General features: G+C 36.2%; 1 protein-coding gene and 1 non-coding gene across 4 annotated transcripts in view; both read right to left on the bottom strand.

Moving 5' to 3' along the window:
* The window catches only part of PLS3 (plastin 3), a 76,426-nt gene that overhangs the window by 13,742 nt on the left and 43,714 nt on the right, over nucleotides 1–18,970 (bottom strand). For all 3 annotated transcript variants that reach the window (XM_032476001.1, XM_032475999.1, XM_032476000.1), the window contains 5 exons: nucleotides 9,795–9,958; nucleotides 3,954–4,083; nucleotides 3,333–3,465; nucleotides 1,904–1,985; nucleotides 983–1,148 (listed from right to left, as the gene is read on the bottom strand). In XM_032476001.1, coding sequence (XP_032331892.1) covers nucleotides 983–1,148; nucleotides 1,904–1,985; nucleotides 3,333–3,465; nucleotides 3,954–4,083; nucleotides 9,795–9,958 — 675 coding nt within the window. The remainder of the gene's footprint in view (nucleotides 1–982; nucleotides 1,149–1,903; nucleotides 1,986–3,332; nucleotides 3,466–3,953; nucleotides 4,084–9,794; nucleotides 9,959–18,970) is intronic.
* Nucleotides 11,183–11,319, bottom strand: LOC116662298. The gene has a single exon (XR_004318338.1). It is a non-coding gene; the product is annotated as a small nucleolar RNA SNORA2/SNORA34 family (small nucleolar RNA).

Raw genomic sequence — 18,970 nt, 5'->3', positions numbered from 1 at the left:
CCTTGTGCTCCCATCTCCAAGTCAAAGGTAGAAAGGATTAAAATGCTTGACATATGCACCTGAGACTGTGTCAAAGATAAATCATTTGATTCATTACATGAGTCAATGTAATTTAATTCTGTTGTCTTCCTTTTCCTTTTCAATGGACTTCAATTCGTTTAACAAGACAAACACTGCTGTGAAGAGGCCAGCAATTAGAATAATTTAATTTGTTCAAATATGGGCACCTCTGAGTGGATCGAAAGTGTAAGTGTAATAAAGTCTTGAATAAATGTGGAAGACTGTTGACAGGCATCATGAGACCTTGAAAACCTGAGAACCCCCAATATACTCGTCACCCAAAGTAACTGAGGATTGATATGGTGATTTCCAGAGTAAAATGTGAATATTTGAAGTGATGCTTAATATTTTAAACTTCATAAGGAGAGGATAATGTAGTACTCCCTAGGACCCCATGACAGTTGTATGGCATATGCTTATACAAACTATAAGTTTACAATGTGGTATAAAAACCTATGCTGTAAGCAGGATGATGCTTCTGCTGATTCAGGAAATAGAAGATCATCGAGGGTAGGTCAGAATATTTTTGAAGACGTCTAAATGTATGATAGACTAGAAAAGGTATTAAAAATAGGAGATGGTATGCAGTGCTGGAGCTGAGGGTGGTGATGGGGTCGGGACTGTGTAGGCAGAGCAGAAAAGAAGAGACCTCAAATTTGGGGACTCTGGGCAAGTTCCTTAAACTCTCTGTGCTTTTGTGTCTTTACTGTGAAATAAATTCTGTAGTGCTAGATAAATGTTAATTTCTACTAAAGAAGGAAGTTATAATTAGGCTGTTTTCCTGAATAACACTATAGCATTACCTTATGTGAATTCTAGTTATCATCTAATCACCTCAATTAAGTGAAAGCATGACAGTCTGGATGACTAGGAAAAACATGACCAATAAACAACTTTTGAAATAATGACTGTGTTCCATTACCTTCATTCCTGCTTAATTCAATGTCAGCGAACAAACCGATCTTAATGATCTGCCAAAGGAGTCCCAAAACCAGATGAGGTTTCCCAGCCCGCAAATCCTCTGCACCAATGTTCACAACATGACACCCAATGGCAGAAGCAGAGTTCAGTGCCAAATTCAAGTTTTCCTGCAAGACAGCCAATTTACAACACTTGCTTCTTGACCTTTCTGTTTTTTGTGGTCTATTTCTCCCTTCACAGAAAATAACACGCAGTGAGGAAGTTAATTAATTTCACACATATATGATCTATAGGAAACAATATCCAGACTTCGGTGTTAAAAGCATATTGTTACTGTATTTTCCAGATTTCCAGGGGAAGTTAACTTGGTATTTTTATTTGGACCCTTTTGAAGTACACTGACACTAAAGAAAAAGGCTAAGTGATTAAAGTTAAGTATATCTGGGTGGCTTAAATGTCGTATTTCTAAAAATGCCTAAATTCGAGATCTATTACACCTGAGAGTTCTAGAAGTTTTCTATCTCCACATCCCAAGAAGTGCTCTTGCCTAATGGGATTTTGCTATCCAATAGTCCAATACTCACTTTATGGAGAAGAAAACTCCTCCATTCTTTAAGCATGCTAATTAATTAAGAGCTTAAATATTTTTGCGTATTTTTGTATGTTTGAATACCAAATGTAATGAACACAAGGCTTTACAGTTAGACCTAGATTTGAACTTAAGTTTCAACGTGAACCTCGGGCAAGCTCAGAAACCATTCTGAGTCTCAGCTTTTCTTCTCTGTGAAATCTGGAAAATAAACCTAAACTCAGAGTTGTTATGAGAATTAAATGAGAAGATGCAAAGTGCAGAGCCTATGGTCTGTAGAACAGGTCCGCAAATAGTAGTTTCTTGGAAGAAGGCGGTGAGAACAGTGCATACCTGAATGATGAAAGGTGTAAGTTTCTTCTTGTTGATTGCTCTCTCATCAATTGTGTCGGGAACTGAAAGGTTGATCATTTTACTGAAATAAGAATGTAAAAATGTGTTGATTTTTAAAGAGTCTGTAAATGCTCACAAATATTTTAAGGCTTATTATAACAGATCTCTCATGTAATCTGAAAAAATGCAATATGTGACTTTTATCATGTTGATCACAAAAAGCTATACATATAAAAATGCAAGTTAAAAAAAAGACCAAAATGTTTACAGTAGTTGAGTATTTCTGAGTTGGGGATTGCAGCATATTGTCTTATTTTAATTTTTTTGTATTTTCCACATTCTTTTAGAAGAATGAATTACTTGGATAAATGTTAAAAACAGATAATATCCCACAATGAAATTGAGTCTCTCTTCTAGACTATATAATTCAGAATTAAAATTACTATTTATCTACAAAGAGGTAAAATTAATTGAGCATGAGAGTTTTTCATTCATCACATACTTATTGAGTGCCTAAATGATGTGCCAGGTACTATATTTGGTGCTGGAAATACAGTGATAATGATGAAACAAAGGTTATATTAATTAGGCTAGAATCTGATTTATTAGGTTAAAATTTGGAGTTAGACTCTTAACACTTTAGATGCTTATAATACTGCCCTAAAACACGTTATTCTGCATAGGAAAAACCATGCTTCTTCCCATGCAAAATACTAAATAAATGGTACCATATGATTCTTTCTATTAAAACATAAGGGGAATTATTTCTTTACAGCATATAAATGGCAAGAAAAGGGATATTTCACATTCTGAAAATTAGCTTTTCAAACAACTAAAATGACCTTATTGAACGAAAAAGGAATTTTACATATGGTACACTGCCATCTGAAATATATCCATTGTACTGTTCTAAGCGCTCTGTATGTAGTCACTCAATGCGCACAATCACCCTGTAAGGTTAAGTACAATATTGGGATTATAATGGATGGAACCTGAAATGCAAAGGGGCTGAATACCTTGATCATGGTTACACAGCTACTGATTGCCAGAGCCTGAACAGGGACCAGGCAGACTGCTTATGGAGCATGTTCTTAACCACTGTGCACCACTGCCTCAAAACAGGAGCATCCACTAACAAAGTGTTGATAATGTTATATCACTTCTGCCAATACACCGTTGGCTCTGGGGCAGCAGCAATGGCAAATGCATTTTTCAGAAAAAAGTAACTGCAGAGTAAAACGTGTTAAGAGTGGCCTCTTTTTTCCTTTGGAGGCTATGGTACTTGAAATTAAAGAGATATTGACATAAAAAGTTTTCAATTCTAATTATTTCCTGAGATGAAGCTGTCAAGTATCCAGAAATGAATATTCATCAATTACATGGAAGCTGATTTTTGGAAACCTGGATATAAAATAAGCCAACATCTTACCAAAGCACAATTCCATCACCAACAGCTTTGAACAGGTCATCGGTATTTGGATTCATTGGTATGACGTGTCTGCAATCAGGATCATTTTCCAGAGCTTTGTTTATCCAGTTAACAAAAGCATATTTTTCTTCCTCTATAATTATGTCGAATAACAAGACATTAGTTCACACTCTAGGTTAAATACTTGACTCCAAAGCCTGAAATAGTTGTTCAGGAGGACTGAATGTTACAGTGTGGTTACCCTCTTTGGAAACCACTGAATGCAACACAGTGGCTATTAGGAATTACAAAACTAACAAAATGAATAGAACAGGGTTAACTGAGCCTAGGAGAAGCTAGTTACAAAATTCTTTAAAAATTATACTGCTGTGTAGAGCTCTAATCTAATAAAGTCTATCAGTGCACACAGGCTATCATCTCTCCTGCAAGCTAACAAAGCCATAAAATAAATACCTCTAATGCTTTTACAGCAAGAATTAGCCCCAAGTCCAAATACAGGTCAGAACGACTTCAACTGTCTTCTTAATTAGGAGGCAATGTTTTTCTAGAGAGCCTCCTTGACGTTACAGCAGGCACCCCACTTAGTTCGTTGTGTTAACCTTATGCGGGTAAAACTATTACCTGAGTAAGAATGCTGCGTTCCCTCACTGGACAGCTCCGAAGTTCCTCCCAGAGCACAAATCCCTTCTTTCCTGTTGATGGCTTTGCGGAAGGTTTTCGCAATATCACTGCTTTTTACCTCTTGGAAAATCTATTAATGAAAATACGTTGTTGGTTCACAATTTTCAATCAGGCACAACCATTAGCATATTACTTATCTTCTTTTATACTCTGAGAAGCTACATTTCGCTCCACAGGTGATGAGTGTTAAAAGATAAGGCAAACTGGGCTTGAGTTTTTAAAATGCTAAACAAGTACTATGATACAGCTACTGAAAACGAATTGCCAGAAAGTCAGCTGTACACACTTGTCAAAAACATTAAGTGCCACATGCATTGAAGCCGCTTTAAGCCAAAAACTGGTGTAGTTCAAAGGCACAGGTAAATCTGTTAATTTTCTAGAACAAGGAAGGCTTTGTTCTTTTCCTGGAGAGAAGAGGCTGAAGGATCCCCCCTTCCTTAAGCACGACTCATAGAGCAAAGAAAGATGAAAATTTTATTGCTCAGCCAAAAAGACTATTTTTTATAATGGGGTAGCTCAGTAAAAGTTTGTTCAACCTAAATGTATACAATAATGAGGGGGAAAGTGTCTTAAAAAGTGTTCAGTTGGCAGCAATAGATGACTGTTGAGAATAAACTCAGAAAAAGAGGCTTTTCAGTGATTGTCTTGTTGGAGCATGTATGAAGTCCAGCTTGTCTTCACAATAAGGCCCATGGCTTATGAAATTAACCTGTACATCCCACCTGTACAAGAGCAGGTGGTAAGAAAGCAAATTTCATATCCTACTCTAACTGCCTGACTGAATGAGTGGACATTCCAACGGTCTGCCTATATGTGTCTGAGATACTGGAACTGACCTAACCTCCAGTTTGTTCCTGATCTACCAGTGGGCATGGCTAAATTAGCCACCGCCTGTAAAAGAGCAAGATGTAGCATTTTCATAAAAACTTCTTTAAAAGGGCTTATCAAAAGACACGTATGGCCCTAATGGAAAAGTCACTGAACAGAAAGATGATAATTAAAGGCCTTTAGCATTACTGACAGGTACATACTCTCACACACACCTCAGGAGGGCTAGCCTATGTCTGAGTTCGTAGAACAGGGTCACGGTATCTAGCAGTTCTGGCTGTATCTCTGACAGCAGCCACAAGCAGAAGCTGAAATCCAGTCCACGCTCCCCTAAGCAGGCCTGGTGTCTTGCACAGGACTGTGTCAGGCCAACACAGTAGTGCCTTTTTACATTTAGTCTTTCCAAGAGGGCACCTTTTTGTAATTAATCAATCAAAAGAGAGTGGCTTTTTGGAACTGGCAGGAAAGTTGCTGCAGCCCTGTCCCAAAGTCATCTTTTCCTGCTACCTTTCTTGAATCTTGGTTTTCCTTGGACTTGCAAATCCAATTTTATTTAGGAAAATAGTTAGTAAGCAGTAAGTTTTACAAGATGAAGCTCACTCAACTTCCATAGCTGTGATTGCATGCTATACCTATAATTTCCGAGGCAGACTTTCAGAACGGGTGTGTGTGTACACGTGTCTATGTCTGTACGTGCATACAGACACACACATACACACTGACCACTCTAAATATTACACCCAACCCAGGAAATCACTCTTCCTCCTCTCTGGCTATTATACTTGCTCCTGTTAAGTTTAATAGTGCAGAGCTGACTCATGTACTCTGGGTAATTTTCAAACCGTTAAAATTATTTTTACTCGCACTCTGATTTTTTTAGTCCAACTGTAATTTCATCTAATTTACCTTCCTTTCGAAGCCAAGATTACACAACAAAATGGTTACCCGAGAATGTAGCAGTCTTAAAGTGCGATGCATTTCGTTCCCACAGCTGCCTCTCTGATAACTCTATATCTGCTCAGTGAAAAAACAATATTCACTATTCTCACTCTAAACTCTACTTCATTTAGTAAAACGTTGTCTGGTAAATTAGAATCTGAGCTGTGTGTTTTTCCTCAAGACTGAGATATCATAAATCACTGGAATGACAAAAAATATCCAAAATGTGACTGCCTCGGAGTCACTGCCTCAGAATGACGTATGAAATGTTATTTTTCTTATTATGACTATTTTTGCCTCAAGGATCATTAGCTTTTAAAAATTAGGTTGTTTCCATGATCACAATTTCAGCTGAAAAATAAATCCAAATTTGTATACATCATGGAAAAGAGGAATAATACAAATAAGAATTTTTAAAAGAGTGTCTGCTGTAAAATTTACTAATGCAATTACCTAGACAGCTCCAGTTAAACTCCTAATGCTTGGGAATGGCATGCCATGTTGCAATTAAATTAGTTAACTTTCCGTTGTCTTACAAAAGTTACAAGACCTTCCTTCCTTCCTTTTAAAAATACTTTAAAATAAATTATTCCAGCCAAGTTCAAATTTTCAGTTTCATAGTATTCCCCTCTGTTCTTTAGATTAAAAAAAAATTAAAAGATAAGTGATAATCGAAGACTTATGTATCTGTTAAAATGATTTACTACGTGAGAATTTTATTTTCTATTCAAGTAGAGAAGTCGCTTCAGTGGATGATAAAGCTGTTTGAGTATAAGCCTTGGCTTAACAAGAATCTCTGAAATCAGAGATAAAACCAGGCCAACTACTGTGCTGGAGAGTTGTCAATGAATCTTTTCAAAGCTGCCCATTGTGATACTAATGAGCTCACTGTTTCATGCTGTTTTCCCTCCATGAGGAAGGACTTGCTTTATCATGTGTGAACAAACTCCTGGTGTACACTGCTCACTCTGGTTCTAGACATCTTTTCCAGTCTCTTTCATGGAACATTCATGTTTCTTTTTCCTTTTAGAAGTTTCATCACCTTCCTAGCTCAGCACAGGAATAGTGGCCCAACCAGAGTGATGTAGAGGTACAGGACTTAAGAAAGAAAGATCTCAGAAAGAACTGCAAAAAACAAACAAACAAAAAAAAAAAAACAAAAAAGACTGGCTTCCAGTGTTTGAGGCTTGTTTCCAAAGTAGCAGGTCTGAATTTTTACTTTTTGGAGAATCTGTTGCAGGCCTAAATTTAGTAATAATAGGAAAAGAACACTGCCCTTTTAATAAAAATAACTACCAGTAACAGCTATGTAGCATTTGTTACATGGCTGGTACAGTTCTAAGCACTTTACATAAAGTTACTTAATCCTATGATGTGGGTAGTATTAGTAAAAGTCCTAAAACAGGTCAACAACTTATTTCCAATATGTTAGAGCAAGGTTCTCACTGTGAAAATAAGAGTTCAATGCAGACATCTCTGCTGAAAGAACTTACTGCCATACCATTCTTTTTACAGATGCAGGGGAAAAAAAACCCCACTATTATCTCGTAAGGGTAAAAATCCAGTAATTTAGTTTTTTTTCTTTTTCAATTGAAGTACAGTCAGTTTACAATGTTGTGTCAATTTCTGGTGTACAGCATAATGCTTCAGTCACACGTGAATATACATATATTCGTTTTCATACAGTAATTTAGTTTTGAAATATCTAGAAGAAACAGTATCACTTAATATATTTATTTTAAAATGTGAAGTTTCCATATAATTTGAGGACTCTTTTCTACACATATATATTTGTCTCCAAAATTAATATAAACTGATTTTGTTTGTAGCCTGGTTTGCGACTGACACCTCCTAAGCAGCAATTTAAATAAAAAGCAGACGACTAACATGCAAGAACTTGTTTATTTCCTTATGGTAATCCCTGACATGAATAATGTGCTTCCTCTTTTCCAGATAACTAAGATCAACCCATATTTTGTTTGACAATTTGTAAGATGTTTCATTGATGACAAGGCAGATGGGAGTGGACAGACGGTTACACACCCATCTTTCTTTCAGTACAGTCATGGTGGTATCATTCTGAAACTTCAGGTAGGTTTTTTTATTGTCCTTCACATTTCAAATTTCTTGAATAGAAGGGAGGTAACTGGAAAAAGCCACTAGTCTCTTGTGGAATGTTGGGCAAGTAGTTTCCTTTCTCAGGAACCCAGGCTTTTTTTTTTTTTTTTTAATTTGAAAAATAAAGGAGTATAAACAAATTGATTCCTTCCAATTCTAAAATAGACATTTTAACCTACAATGTCCTCATTAGTATTTCATTTTTAAAAAAGAATCCCTGGTGATGCCAAATATTATTATGCCTGTTATTCATTTTTTAAGAAAAATACTGGGGTAATCACACTGCCTCACTTAAAAGCCACCAAGAGCTGTGTAGAATCAGCAACGTTTCAAATACACAAAATTAAATATTTCCCTAACATGATTTTTCTCAAAGACAATTTCATAACCGTGTCCTTAAAAATACTGGCACACTGCAAATCTTAATGATTTATGTCTGTTCTTTCTAGTAGATTAAACAATTCTGAGCAGAAAATTGTATCAAAAATAAGTGATCGTCATCAACTACTGCTCTAAGCTGCTTGAAATTCACAATTAAACATGCAGTTACAAGGTGGGCAAATTACACATCAGAAGACATGCAAGTGCTCATATTCCAAGTCAACTACAACTTACTATTGAACATAGGATTCAAAACAAAAGGCTTTGGCAATAACTGGAGATGAAAATGGTGGAGAAGAAATCAGTATTTCAAAAGAAGATGGCAAGAACTACAGCATTATAATTATGACACATGTCTACATTTTTTAACAGCGACATTCCTCCCACCCTGCCCTGTCCCCGCAAATTCTATCAGCTGAATAGACATCATTACTTAGTCAATTTGCTTCTGGAACTCTCAAGGTGTTCTAAAGGGGTTAATTGTAATCAGAGAAAACATATCAGAATTTCACTTGCTATAGCGAGCCATGGTTACTGATGGGAGTATATGTTCTCCTTTCAGGTGTCCTGGGGCAAAAACAAACCGTGGAAAAGGAGGATAGGAGTGTCAGGAACTTTGTGGTAAGTATTAGGCACTAATTACCTATCTGCAATATATGTAAGCAATGCCCAATTAGATCTAGTCAAAGAGCCTTTAATAAAAAACAAAAACAAAATCTTAAGAGTGTCCTTAATTGAGGGAAGAGGCAACAGCTATTCTGCAATATATATCTCAAATATTTTATCAATGAATATGGATGGAAAATGGCATATGTCTAGAAAACATCTTGACCCCATGCACTGGCAGCGAAAACTATTAGGCTTCAGTAGTGACGGCCATACAGTCCCTAAGCACTGAGGATGGAACATAAGGTGCTTGGGGGTAGAAGACTTAAAACATCAGCCTCTAACTTTGAAGAGTATTTGATGATACTAGAGAAGAAAACAAGAATTTCAAATGTCTCTTCCAGTGGACTGAAAGGATATGCTCCTAACTTTCAATTATCAAAATTATTATCCTAGAGAACACGGTACAGTTAAATACTACTACCACAAGAGTAGCAAACATCTTTTTAATCAGAAAGTTCAACTCAGGAAGCTTCCAAGACTGTGAGTCGGGGTGTATCATTAAGATTTGGGAGCACACTGTTGACTGAGGGAGACAGAAAGGACACTTTGAGGATGTCATTTTGCACCTTGAAAAATGACCTTTAATGATGCCCCCAAAGGAGACTGAGTGTTTTATCTTTGATTCTGTCAGCATTCTTTTTCTCAGTTCTTTTGTTAAGATATTCTAATGGCTAAAAGAATGAAGCAAGTATAGTAGGTGGAAATGAGAGAAATTTTATTAGTTATAATAGTACTAATGTTATGTATTTAGGAACTTAATATAACAGGACTTATTACTAAAAGAACCCATAAGACAAAGGAACAATCATGACTTCTAATAACTTAGGTTGATTTTCACATACTTACATAAACAAATTCATCAAAACTTATCTTCCCATCTTTATTTCTGTCACCATCCAGCATGAGTTTTTGAATAATTTCTCTCACTTTATATCCTGGCAACGGCATATTAGCTTCCTTGAAAAGCTCATGAAGTTCATAGTCACAAATGAATCCATTGCTGTTGAGATCTTTGTAAAATGGGAGAGCAAACAAAAAAAGGAAAGGAAGTTTTAGGAAATAAGTTAACCTATTAGAGTATTTTTCTTTTGAGGCTCAGTTCATAAGCTCGCCTAGATACAATGTTTTCCTTTCTTACTGTTTGGTACCTAAGGATGTTTGAAATGGAAATGCAAATTTTAACTGAAAGGGCATGGTTTTACATCATATTTCTATTTTAAACAGTGTATAAATAGCTTTACTTAAAAATAGCATCCCCAATATTAAGAAAGTATAGTTGTTTCATAAAATTATTATTAAATCATCAAGCTAACAGGACTTAAAAAAAAAGAATTAATAGATTATACACCAGTAAAACACTGTGCCCCTTATTCTCCCCTTAGTCTAATAGAATAGTACGAATTAGTGCCGATTATATTACAAAGCATACCTGAAATTAAGCTACCATCTTCAGTGCCAACTTTTTTCAAAAGTTAATGTAAATAAACTTTAGTCCAAAGCAAATATAGAGCTCATAAAAATAAATGCAGTCATGAGTAATACAAATGTTTAAATGGAGTCTATAAATAATTTTTGTGCTGCCATCATTTTAACAGTATATACCTAAGTGCCGATGCTGCTTATTTTGAAACTGTTAAAAATGGGGGAAAAAATTGATTAGTGACCAAAAGTTAATTTATTTGTGAAAGAAGGCTAATGTCCTGAAGGTTATAATCACTTGGGTATATTTTTTTAGTAAAGAAAGTTGGACTTTCAGCAGCAAGTTCAAATACTTATTGTTCAAAAATGCTTTTTATTCCTTAGATCCTCCACTGGTTTTCATATATAAATTTAATTATTGTAATAAAAGGAAACAATCTGAATAGAAAAATGACTCAAGGTGATGACAGCACCATTCAAGAAAATATACAGTGAAGTTAATTCATTTGATACATTACTGTTTTCCAAAAATTATTTAACAAGTGCTTTACTATGAAAGTAACTTTCTCAATCAATGTCCACAATATAGATGCACTTTTACAATCCAATAAACAACTCAAAAAGAATCATCCTACTGTTTTTGTGGAAAACCCACAGCAATTTTTGGGGGTAGTAATTGGATCCTTATATGTATTATTATTATGAACAGTAGTATAATTCTAATGAACAAGTTAAATCAGGGATCTCTAAATTTTGGAATCCCAGTATTAATCAGCTACAAATAAACATTAGCCCACATCTATCACCAATGACTCAGATGTTTCTTTCTAATGAATTGACCATTACATTTCCACAGTTCTGAAATGGCCAACAGACCATAAAAAGACTTTTCTTTAGGCTTCTGCTTGAAACCAACAGCTTCAGCAAGCGGCTGGCCTTGATTCAGGGCCGATTCACTTGATACATTACTTAAAAATTGTACCAGATACTGATCCTGGGATTGGGGATACCGCATCCAATGAAAGAAAATCTTGCTGTACAAAAGCTCACATCCATACTAATAAACAAATAACATATAACATGAGATGTGATTATAAAATATAATATACTATAACATAAGTGGTATGAAAAAAAAAGAGGGGTAAGGGATTGGACTGGGGGTTATTTTGTTCCCCAGGGAACATTCAGAAATATCTGGGGACATTTTTGATTGCCACATACAACCAGGGGTGGGGGAGATGCTCCTGGCATCCAGTGTATAGAAGCCAGGGATGCCGCTAAAAATCCTACAATGCATGTGACTCCCCTCACCCACTCTCTGCAACACAGAATTGTGCAGCTCAAAATGTCAATAGTGTTGAAACTGAATAACCCTGGGTTACAGTGCAGGTAAGGATGTGGGTGATGGTGGGGTTGCTATTTAGATAGAATATTATTTAGATAGATGGCCACTCTGATGAGGTTATATTTGAATGAAGATGTATGTGAGGTAAGGAAGCAAATCATGTGGCTATCTGGGGGAAGAGATTTTAGGGAGAGGAAAGAGCAAATGCAAAGTCTGTGATGTGAAAGAGTGTTCTGGTGTGTTTTGGGGACAGCAGAGACCCAGCATAACTTGAGCAGAGTGAGCAAAGAAGAAAACGAGAGATGAGGTCAGGGAGTTATCATAAAAGGTCTTAGAGGCTACGGGACACACTTTGGATTTTATTCTAAGTGTGATCTAAGCATAATTCATAGTAGCCAATTTGGGTCAATTATTAAAATATTAAATCCCCTGTATGAAACCATTTCCCCAAGATGTTGAAGGTTGATGAAACTGTATCTTTACTTTTAATGAAGCATATAATTCTAGAGTCAAATATTTTTAAACATAGATGACTATATATTAAATCTATCAATTAAAATATCTATACTTTTAAAGCATCAACCCCCAACTACTCAACACTTTTGAAAATCACTAATACTTCCTTCGAGGTAAAGCATTTAATCCCCCTAGGGCACATCTTCACTCTTTGCTTTGAACTTATGAAAGGCCATACATCAAACACTTTATTAGTAAAGTGTTTATACACAGAAATCAATCCAGCAACAACATCTGCAGTTGCTAAAAAGAACAAAGTAATCCACATGGCACTGTGGCAGGATTTTAGGAACTTTTAATAAATGAAATTCTTGAGTTTGAATATACCTTCTTCCATGTATATACCAATCTGTTCCTCCCATTTTCTTTAAAAAGTTAAAAGAGAGCTCAGTACTAGGGAGTAAGTGTGATGGAGTGAAAGATATACAACATAGCTGAAGGGACACAACACGTGGGAATAATGTGACACAGGGTCTAATTTCATCTTGGCCACTCATTTGACCAAGTCATTTCTCCAGATCTTAGTTTCCTCATCTGTAAAAGGAGGGCTGTAGATCAAATGACCTGTAAGGTCCATTTTTGGCTCTAAAAACTGGAAATAAAAACATCATACACATTAAAAACAAATACAGAGTAACAACATTCTAATGACTACTATACGTTATTATCTAAATGCTATGTTTGTTCATTTTACAGTATCTTTAGAGAAGGAGATAGCTTATTCCTTGCAAATTGTCTGTCCACTCCAGCAATTTCTGATAGAAGGGTATTTGAAAATGTATTTTACTTTACCCTGACTTCTGAAATGACATATCTGAGCAGAATTTAATTGTGTTCTTTACTCTAGTTTAGACCCAGCATGTTGTTCTTTTTGTATTCTCGGTAATACAATAGAAGTGAAGGTAGAGATGTTTAAAAGTAAATACTGGAGAACTATAATAAGGTCAAAGCTACATGAAACCAAGAAAGGCCCTGAGAGTCTCATATATCTGGCAGTTTCTTCCCTTTAGATAGAAGAAAGGAGCAGGCAATGGGGGAACTACCACTTGTGTGCACCCTTTCTAAAATAACCTCCCTTGAGCATTAATTAGATGCTCACTGATGTGATTAAAAGATGCCAGGAACTAGCCACCCTAAAATATAACTAACATAAAATAACCACATGAGGAAACACTATTCTGAAGTAAAAGTAGTAATAACTGATGCTTTTAGTAATGGACAGGAACATTTTAAAGAGGGGTTGGAGGAATAGAATTTGTCATTACCTGCCCATCTTATGAGATTGTAAATCTCTTGATAAAGATTCTTCTAAATCTTTTTATCACTAGCCCCAATATGCAGCACAGTACCTTGCACAGAATAATCAGTGGGAAAAATTATTTTTGTAGGATCATTGATTCCTAAGTATTAAAGCAGGAAAAGGCTGCTCTAATCTAATGAGCATTTTAAATACAGAACTAAGCAAACAGCAGTGACCAAAAAATGCAGAAATAGCATGGAAAGACTGAATGGCAATTCATCAGGAAACCCTAAAGACAGAAATATCCCTTAAATAACATTCAATCTCATTCCCTTTGTTCTAATCCTGTCCCCACCCAGCAGCCTTCAGATCTGTAATTTGGTTTTCTAAGTGAACACACCCACCAAGCAGTATCCAAGTAGACTACCAGGGATGGCCGATGGGTCAGGGCCTCTCTCTCATTCTAAGCATAGAAATCTGCTTTGACTTTATTAAGAAATATCTGTGCACTTGTTTACCATGAGTCAAGTTCCGGAGCAAACTGAGTGCCCACTCTGTAGCAGGCATTGCGCTAGACACCAAAGACACAGAAATTAATCAGACGGAACTCCTCGGTCTTACTTGAAACTGTGGCTTCAAAATCCTTATCAAAATTTGGAGTCACTTTGAATCTCTTTCCTACATCTTTCCTGATATGGGAAGAGAACCACAGACCGTGTGTCATCTACTTTTACGTATTTATAAAGTTTTACCTCCTCTGCTATTTCTCAGTATTTTAACAGCAGATCCAGCTTGTACTACCTCCTGAGATCAAAGGCATTTCAGTGTGAGTACCGGCCAATTACAGCCAGGCTTTCTTCGAGTTCCTAAATCATATCTTTTGAAGAAAACAATTTAAATTTCAATAAGAAGGCAGAGGGAGCCTAAAAAGGCAGCTTGCAATTAATTTTAGAAAATCTCCCAGCTGCTAAAGGACTTGAAAGACAAAATAGGGTACAATTATTTTTAAAGAGTTTTATGCTAATTTTATTTCCAGTCCTCAGCCAAAACACACATGCACGCACACGCAAGTGCACACGCACACACACGCGTGCACACACACACACACTTAAGCAAGATTAGAGATCTAGTGTGCTGTGCTTCAGAAGGCCAGAATATGATAGCAGAAAGGCATTTTAGAAAGCTTCTACCTTGTCAGTGACATTATTAACCAGGAGCTCAAGACTGTATTTCATGGTGAACTTTTCCTATTCTGAGTTTTGACATAAACATGAGAATTTAATAATAAACTGACCCAAAAAAGCACAGACCTAGATTGAAAACAGTCTTAACAACTGGAAATCACAACCTCCTGGCCTAATGGCAGTCTTTTCTTTTCTCATTAAAGCTGCCAATTTTCCGGAGGCCCTTTCTGGCTCATTTGCCCTTTCTTCATTACACATTGGCGTCTGGTGGAACAGGTTCTGCATTTCGAAGAGTCTTCTGTTCCAGCATCATATTTTCGACTACCTATAAAGTAGATGTTATCATAAAGCCTGTCTTATCTAGAGCATTCTCAATGTTTCTGCACACATGGGTCTCAACTTCTTGGTTCAGAAAATCTGGTCAGTATGGACAATGACGGGCTGCCGGAGAAAAGAAACTCCACCTACCCAATGAACAAAGTCCCTGCACAAAGACAAGAGTGAAATTTCAAGATATTATTAAGTGTTCTATTTTTAAAGAAAAATCACAATACTTAAAAAAAAAGGGGGCTAGGGTATAGCTCAAGTGGTAGAGCACGTGCTTAGCATGCACAAGGTCCTAGGTTCAATCCCCAGGACCTCCATTAAAAAATAATAACTAAATAAACAAATCTAATTACCTCCCCCTCCAAAAAGAGAGAGAGAGAGAGAGAGAGAGTGAGCAGGGTTCAGCAAATGTTAAAAAAAAATTTAAAAAATTAAAAAAAAAGACGCTAAGACGCTCCCTATGCTGTACCAGAGAGGCCCACATTTCATACTGGCTGCTAAATTCATCAGAAAATGAAGAACCAAATGTTTTAAACAACAGATTCTCCCTGTCTGTCTCTATGATGACACATGTAAGTTCACATCTGCATTCTGTTTTAAAAGAAACCTCATTATGCTCTTTTACCAAGTTTTATTTTAGATGCCAGTTAAGTCTCCTCAAACCCTCCCCCCAAGTAACCTTAAAGTAAATAAACTTATTATACAGCCATGTTCCTGCAGAAGTTTGAATCACACCAAGAATGCATATCCTTAAAAGGAAATGTTTTCCCTCCCCTTGCATCCTGTTATTTAAGCTATTTTAAGTACTTGTCTGGAGAAAGCTGAGCCAGAATTCAAGTGGTTTTGATTTTGGCTGGTGTTTTACACTGCCCATGTCCAGGTGGTATGCAGTGCAATCTGTCACTTCAAAAGCATCTTTTGGGGTGCTACTTTGTCTTATAAATCTGACAGTGAGAAAGACTGAGATTTCCTTTGACCCCCAGGGGGTGTGTGTGTGTGTGTGTGTTGCCTTATCCATCCTTGAATCTGTCCACATCTAGTGTCTTTCTTTATAAAGAGGTCGCATATGCATGTCCTCATCTGCAACACATATGCAACCTCTTTACCAACCCACTACGGACAGTGCTCATTAGGAGTTTAAGAAGAAAACCAATCAAGTGCAGATGCACATCCTTTCAGAGAAGCTGGGTTTAAAAATTCCATTTAGTTTAACCAATATACTGCACAAATTTTTGGACTAAAAAATGACAAAAGGAATCTGTATTTCTAACAATAATGGATTTACACACACAAAACCTTGATTTCCTATGAAAGCACATGAAATATTAATTTAAGACACTCAGCCAAAAGACTTGTGTATAGGAATTTAGATTATATTCCATCCTAAGATCTAAGCAATAAAGTCGAGCTTTCATTAGGCATTAAAACTTTAGAAAAGGCAGCTGCTAAACACCTCCAGATGCTTAGCTAAATACAGGTTTTGCCTTTCACAGCTTATACCTTTTGAGGTAGCTCATTCCAGCAAATACATATAAGAGGCCGTTTAATCAGTCCCAGTTAAGGGTAGAATAGAGGTCATTACTTTCAGAGTTCATCCTAATAGTGGATCCCCAAGGGTGGAGGTCAAATACAGCTGAAGGCTGGACAAGGTTAGAGGGCTGAGACCAGGCAACCAACAATGTTGTTTCCAACTCAAAACTTCCAGCAGTTTGGCCATCATTTTCCACCTGCTGCCACTTCCTCACTTTAAAAACACATACACGCCCACACACACGTTCACACGAGCACATTCTCACACACGTGTGCTCTTGCTCTTACCCCACACACTCACAGATTCGTACTCCTTCCATCTTCCAAACCATCAAAACATGGCTTTCAGACTATCCTGAGACATTCCTTTTTACTAGCCCATCGATAATTAACCAGATGGCACACCGAAAGAGTAGTGGTTTGTTTAATTTTTTGGTTAGGCTGTAGTTTTTATTTTTTAAGCCATAATTAAATAAATATGCACTGGTGTTGTTTTACTGAATACTAAAAGTAAATTAAATGAAACCACCAGGCTTTTGCGGCATCATCCTGATGTGGTTGCATACTAGAGAATATCAAGTAATCGGAAACAACTCAACTTCCTGAGATGAGAAAATCTGGTACAGCTACAATCACCAGAACCAAAATTTTTTGGCATAGTTTGGTGCACAGCCTCAAAAGAATATACCCGCACTATTACTAGTCATTTATAAAACTCCATTATTTTTTTGTTTTAAAGGTGCTGAATTTGCATTTAAAGAAAAAAAAGCTGAGTGGCTATCTATTGCTTTGGAGAGAGAAAAGTCAGATGTGTTTGTAGGACTACAGACAATCTGAAAAGATTTACATTACATGGATTTATCTTCATGAGAAGTAATCATTCAAATGACCTCTAGCTTCCATAACAAGATTAAATTCTCAAAATGTAAAAGACACTTTCTACTTGGTAAAATATTTACTTCCTAAGTGTTCTAAAAAGTTTTATTTCTTCTTCTTTAGAAGGAACTTATGCAGCACTGCAGCATTTAAATTGAAACAGAAACATTATGAAGCAGGAAAAATGCATTTAAATTGAAACAAACATTATGAAGCAGGAAAAATGAGAGCCAAGGCTTCTGCTATCCTAGTGGGAAATACTGGAAACAAATGTTTAGAAAATGAAAATAATTAAGTGAAAATATACTGCTTGGAATTTAACGCTAAGCAGGTGCAGAAAGTGAGTGAAAGGAGAACTTTAAATCTTAATACTCAATTTATTGCTAGTAAAGAGAGTTTCAAAGCACTATTAATTGATTGAACAAAACCTATGATTAGTGGTAATTACAGAGATTTTCTCCACACACTATGATTCTGCAGAATTTCTAAAGAGATAATCAAGGCTATTAATGTTAATAGATGGGGAAAACCGTATAATGATTTCCATATTTTGTCACAATTGAACTGAGACAAAGTAGTCTTCCCTCCCACAAGAAGGAACTGTCCTTGTCAGGAAAATAAGTTATAGAGCTTGATTTTAAAAATCAAGTTTCTTTGAATGAAAAAGAAAAGGATTTCTATAACACCTTTGACAGTTGCCTGAGGGCTCCATAACTAAGAACAACTAAAAACTACAAAGATTTTAAAGGAAAATCAAAAGATTTAGCTGGGTCTTGAAACACTTTTCTAAAAGACAGACTACATACAAGTCCTTTAATATGCTGAGAAATAATATTTTATGTGTTACACTGTAATGGCCAAGACCTTTAGCAATAAATTCCACCATGATGAAAATCTTTGTAACAAAGACTCTTTGAATTCACAGTTGACAAAGTCCCAGGACACGAAAAGACTACGTATAATTCCTTGGGATTCAATCAATTAACAATTTATTTATTGAGAATCTAACATGTGTGCAACACTGAGCTAGATATTGAGGGGGAATACAAAAGAATGATATGTGGAACAGGCAGAAATTTTGGACTCCAGAATTCCTATTTACAGCATATAGAATAATGAGTCTGCATATCATAGGAATATGTGCTTGGTAGGGACTTCAATAAGACACATGGTCCAATCCCCTGCCGCTGGGAAGGTGTTTGCCTACCTTAAACCCTCCAAGGTGTAGGATTTAAAGTAAGACAGTAGTTTCACAGTGACCCTTTCTTGCAGTCCAAGTTCTAATAGGTCCCTCACTTAGAGCAATTTAGCCCTGTTTCCTCCTTGGAGATGACTGGTCAACCCTCTTTATATCATTAAGCTTTAAAGGAGCAATTAAGCTCTTTTACTAATAAAAGTATTCATGTTTCATCGGGTAAACAATATTTGAATTAACTTCGGTTTTTTAAAAATATAGCATACAAATATTTCCAAGATGCTGCACATGAGACCAAGGCCTGTATTCAACGATAAACATTTATTTGAGGAGGTGAGGTCTTGAACATTGAGCAATAGCAATAATAAGGTCCCTACCCACAAATTCTAC

This window comes from Camelus ferus, chromosome X (genome assembly GCF_009834535.1).
Source record: "Camelus ferus isolate YT-003-E chromosome X, BCGSAC_Cfer_1.0, whole genome shotgun sequence".
Lineage (NCBI taxonomy): Eukaryota > Metazoa > Chordata > Mammalia > Artiodactyla > Camelidae > Camelus > Camelus ferus.
This window is presented reverse-complemented; position numbering and strand designations above follow the sequence as displayed.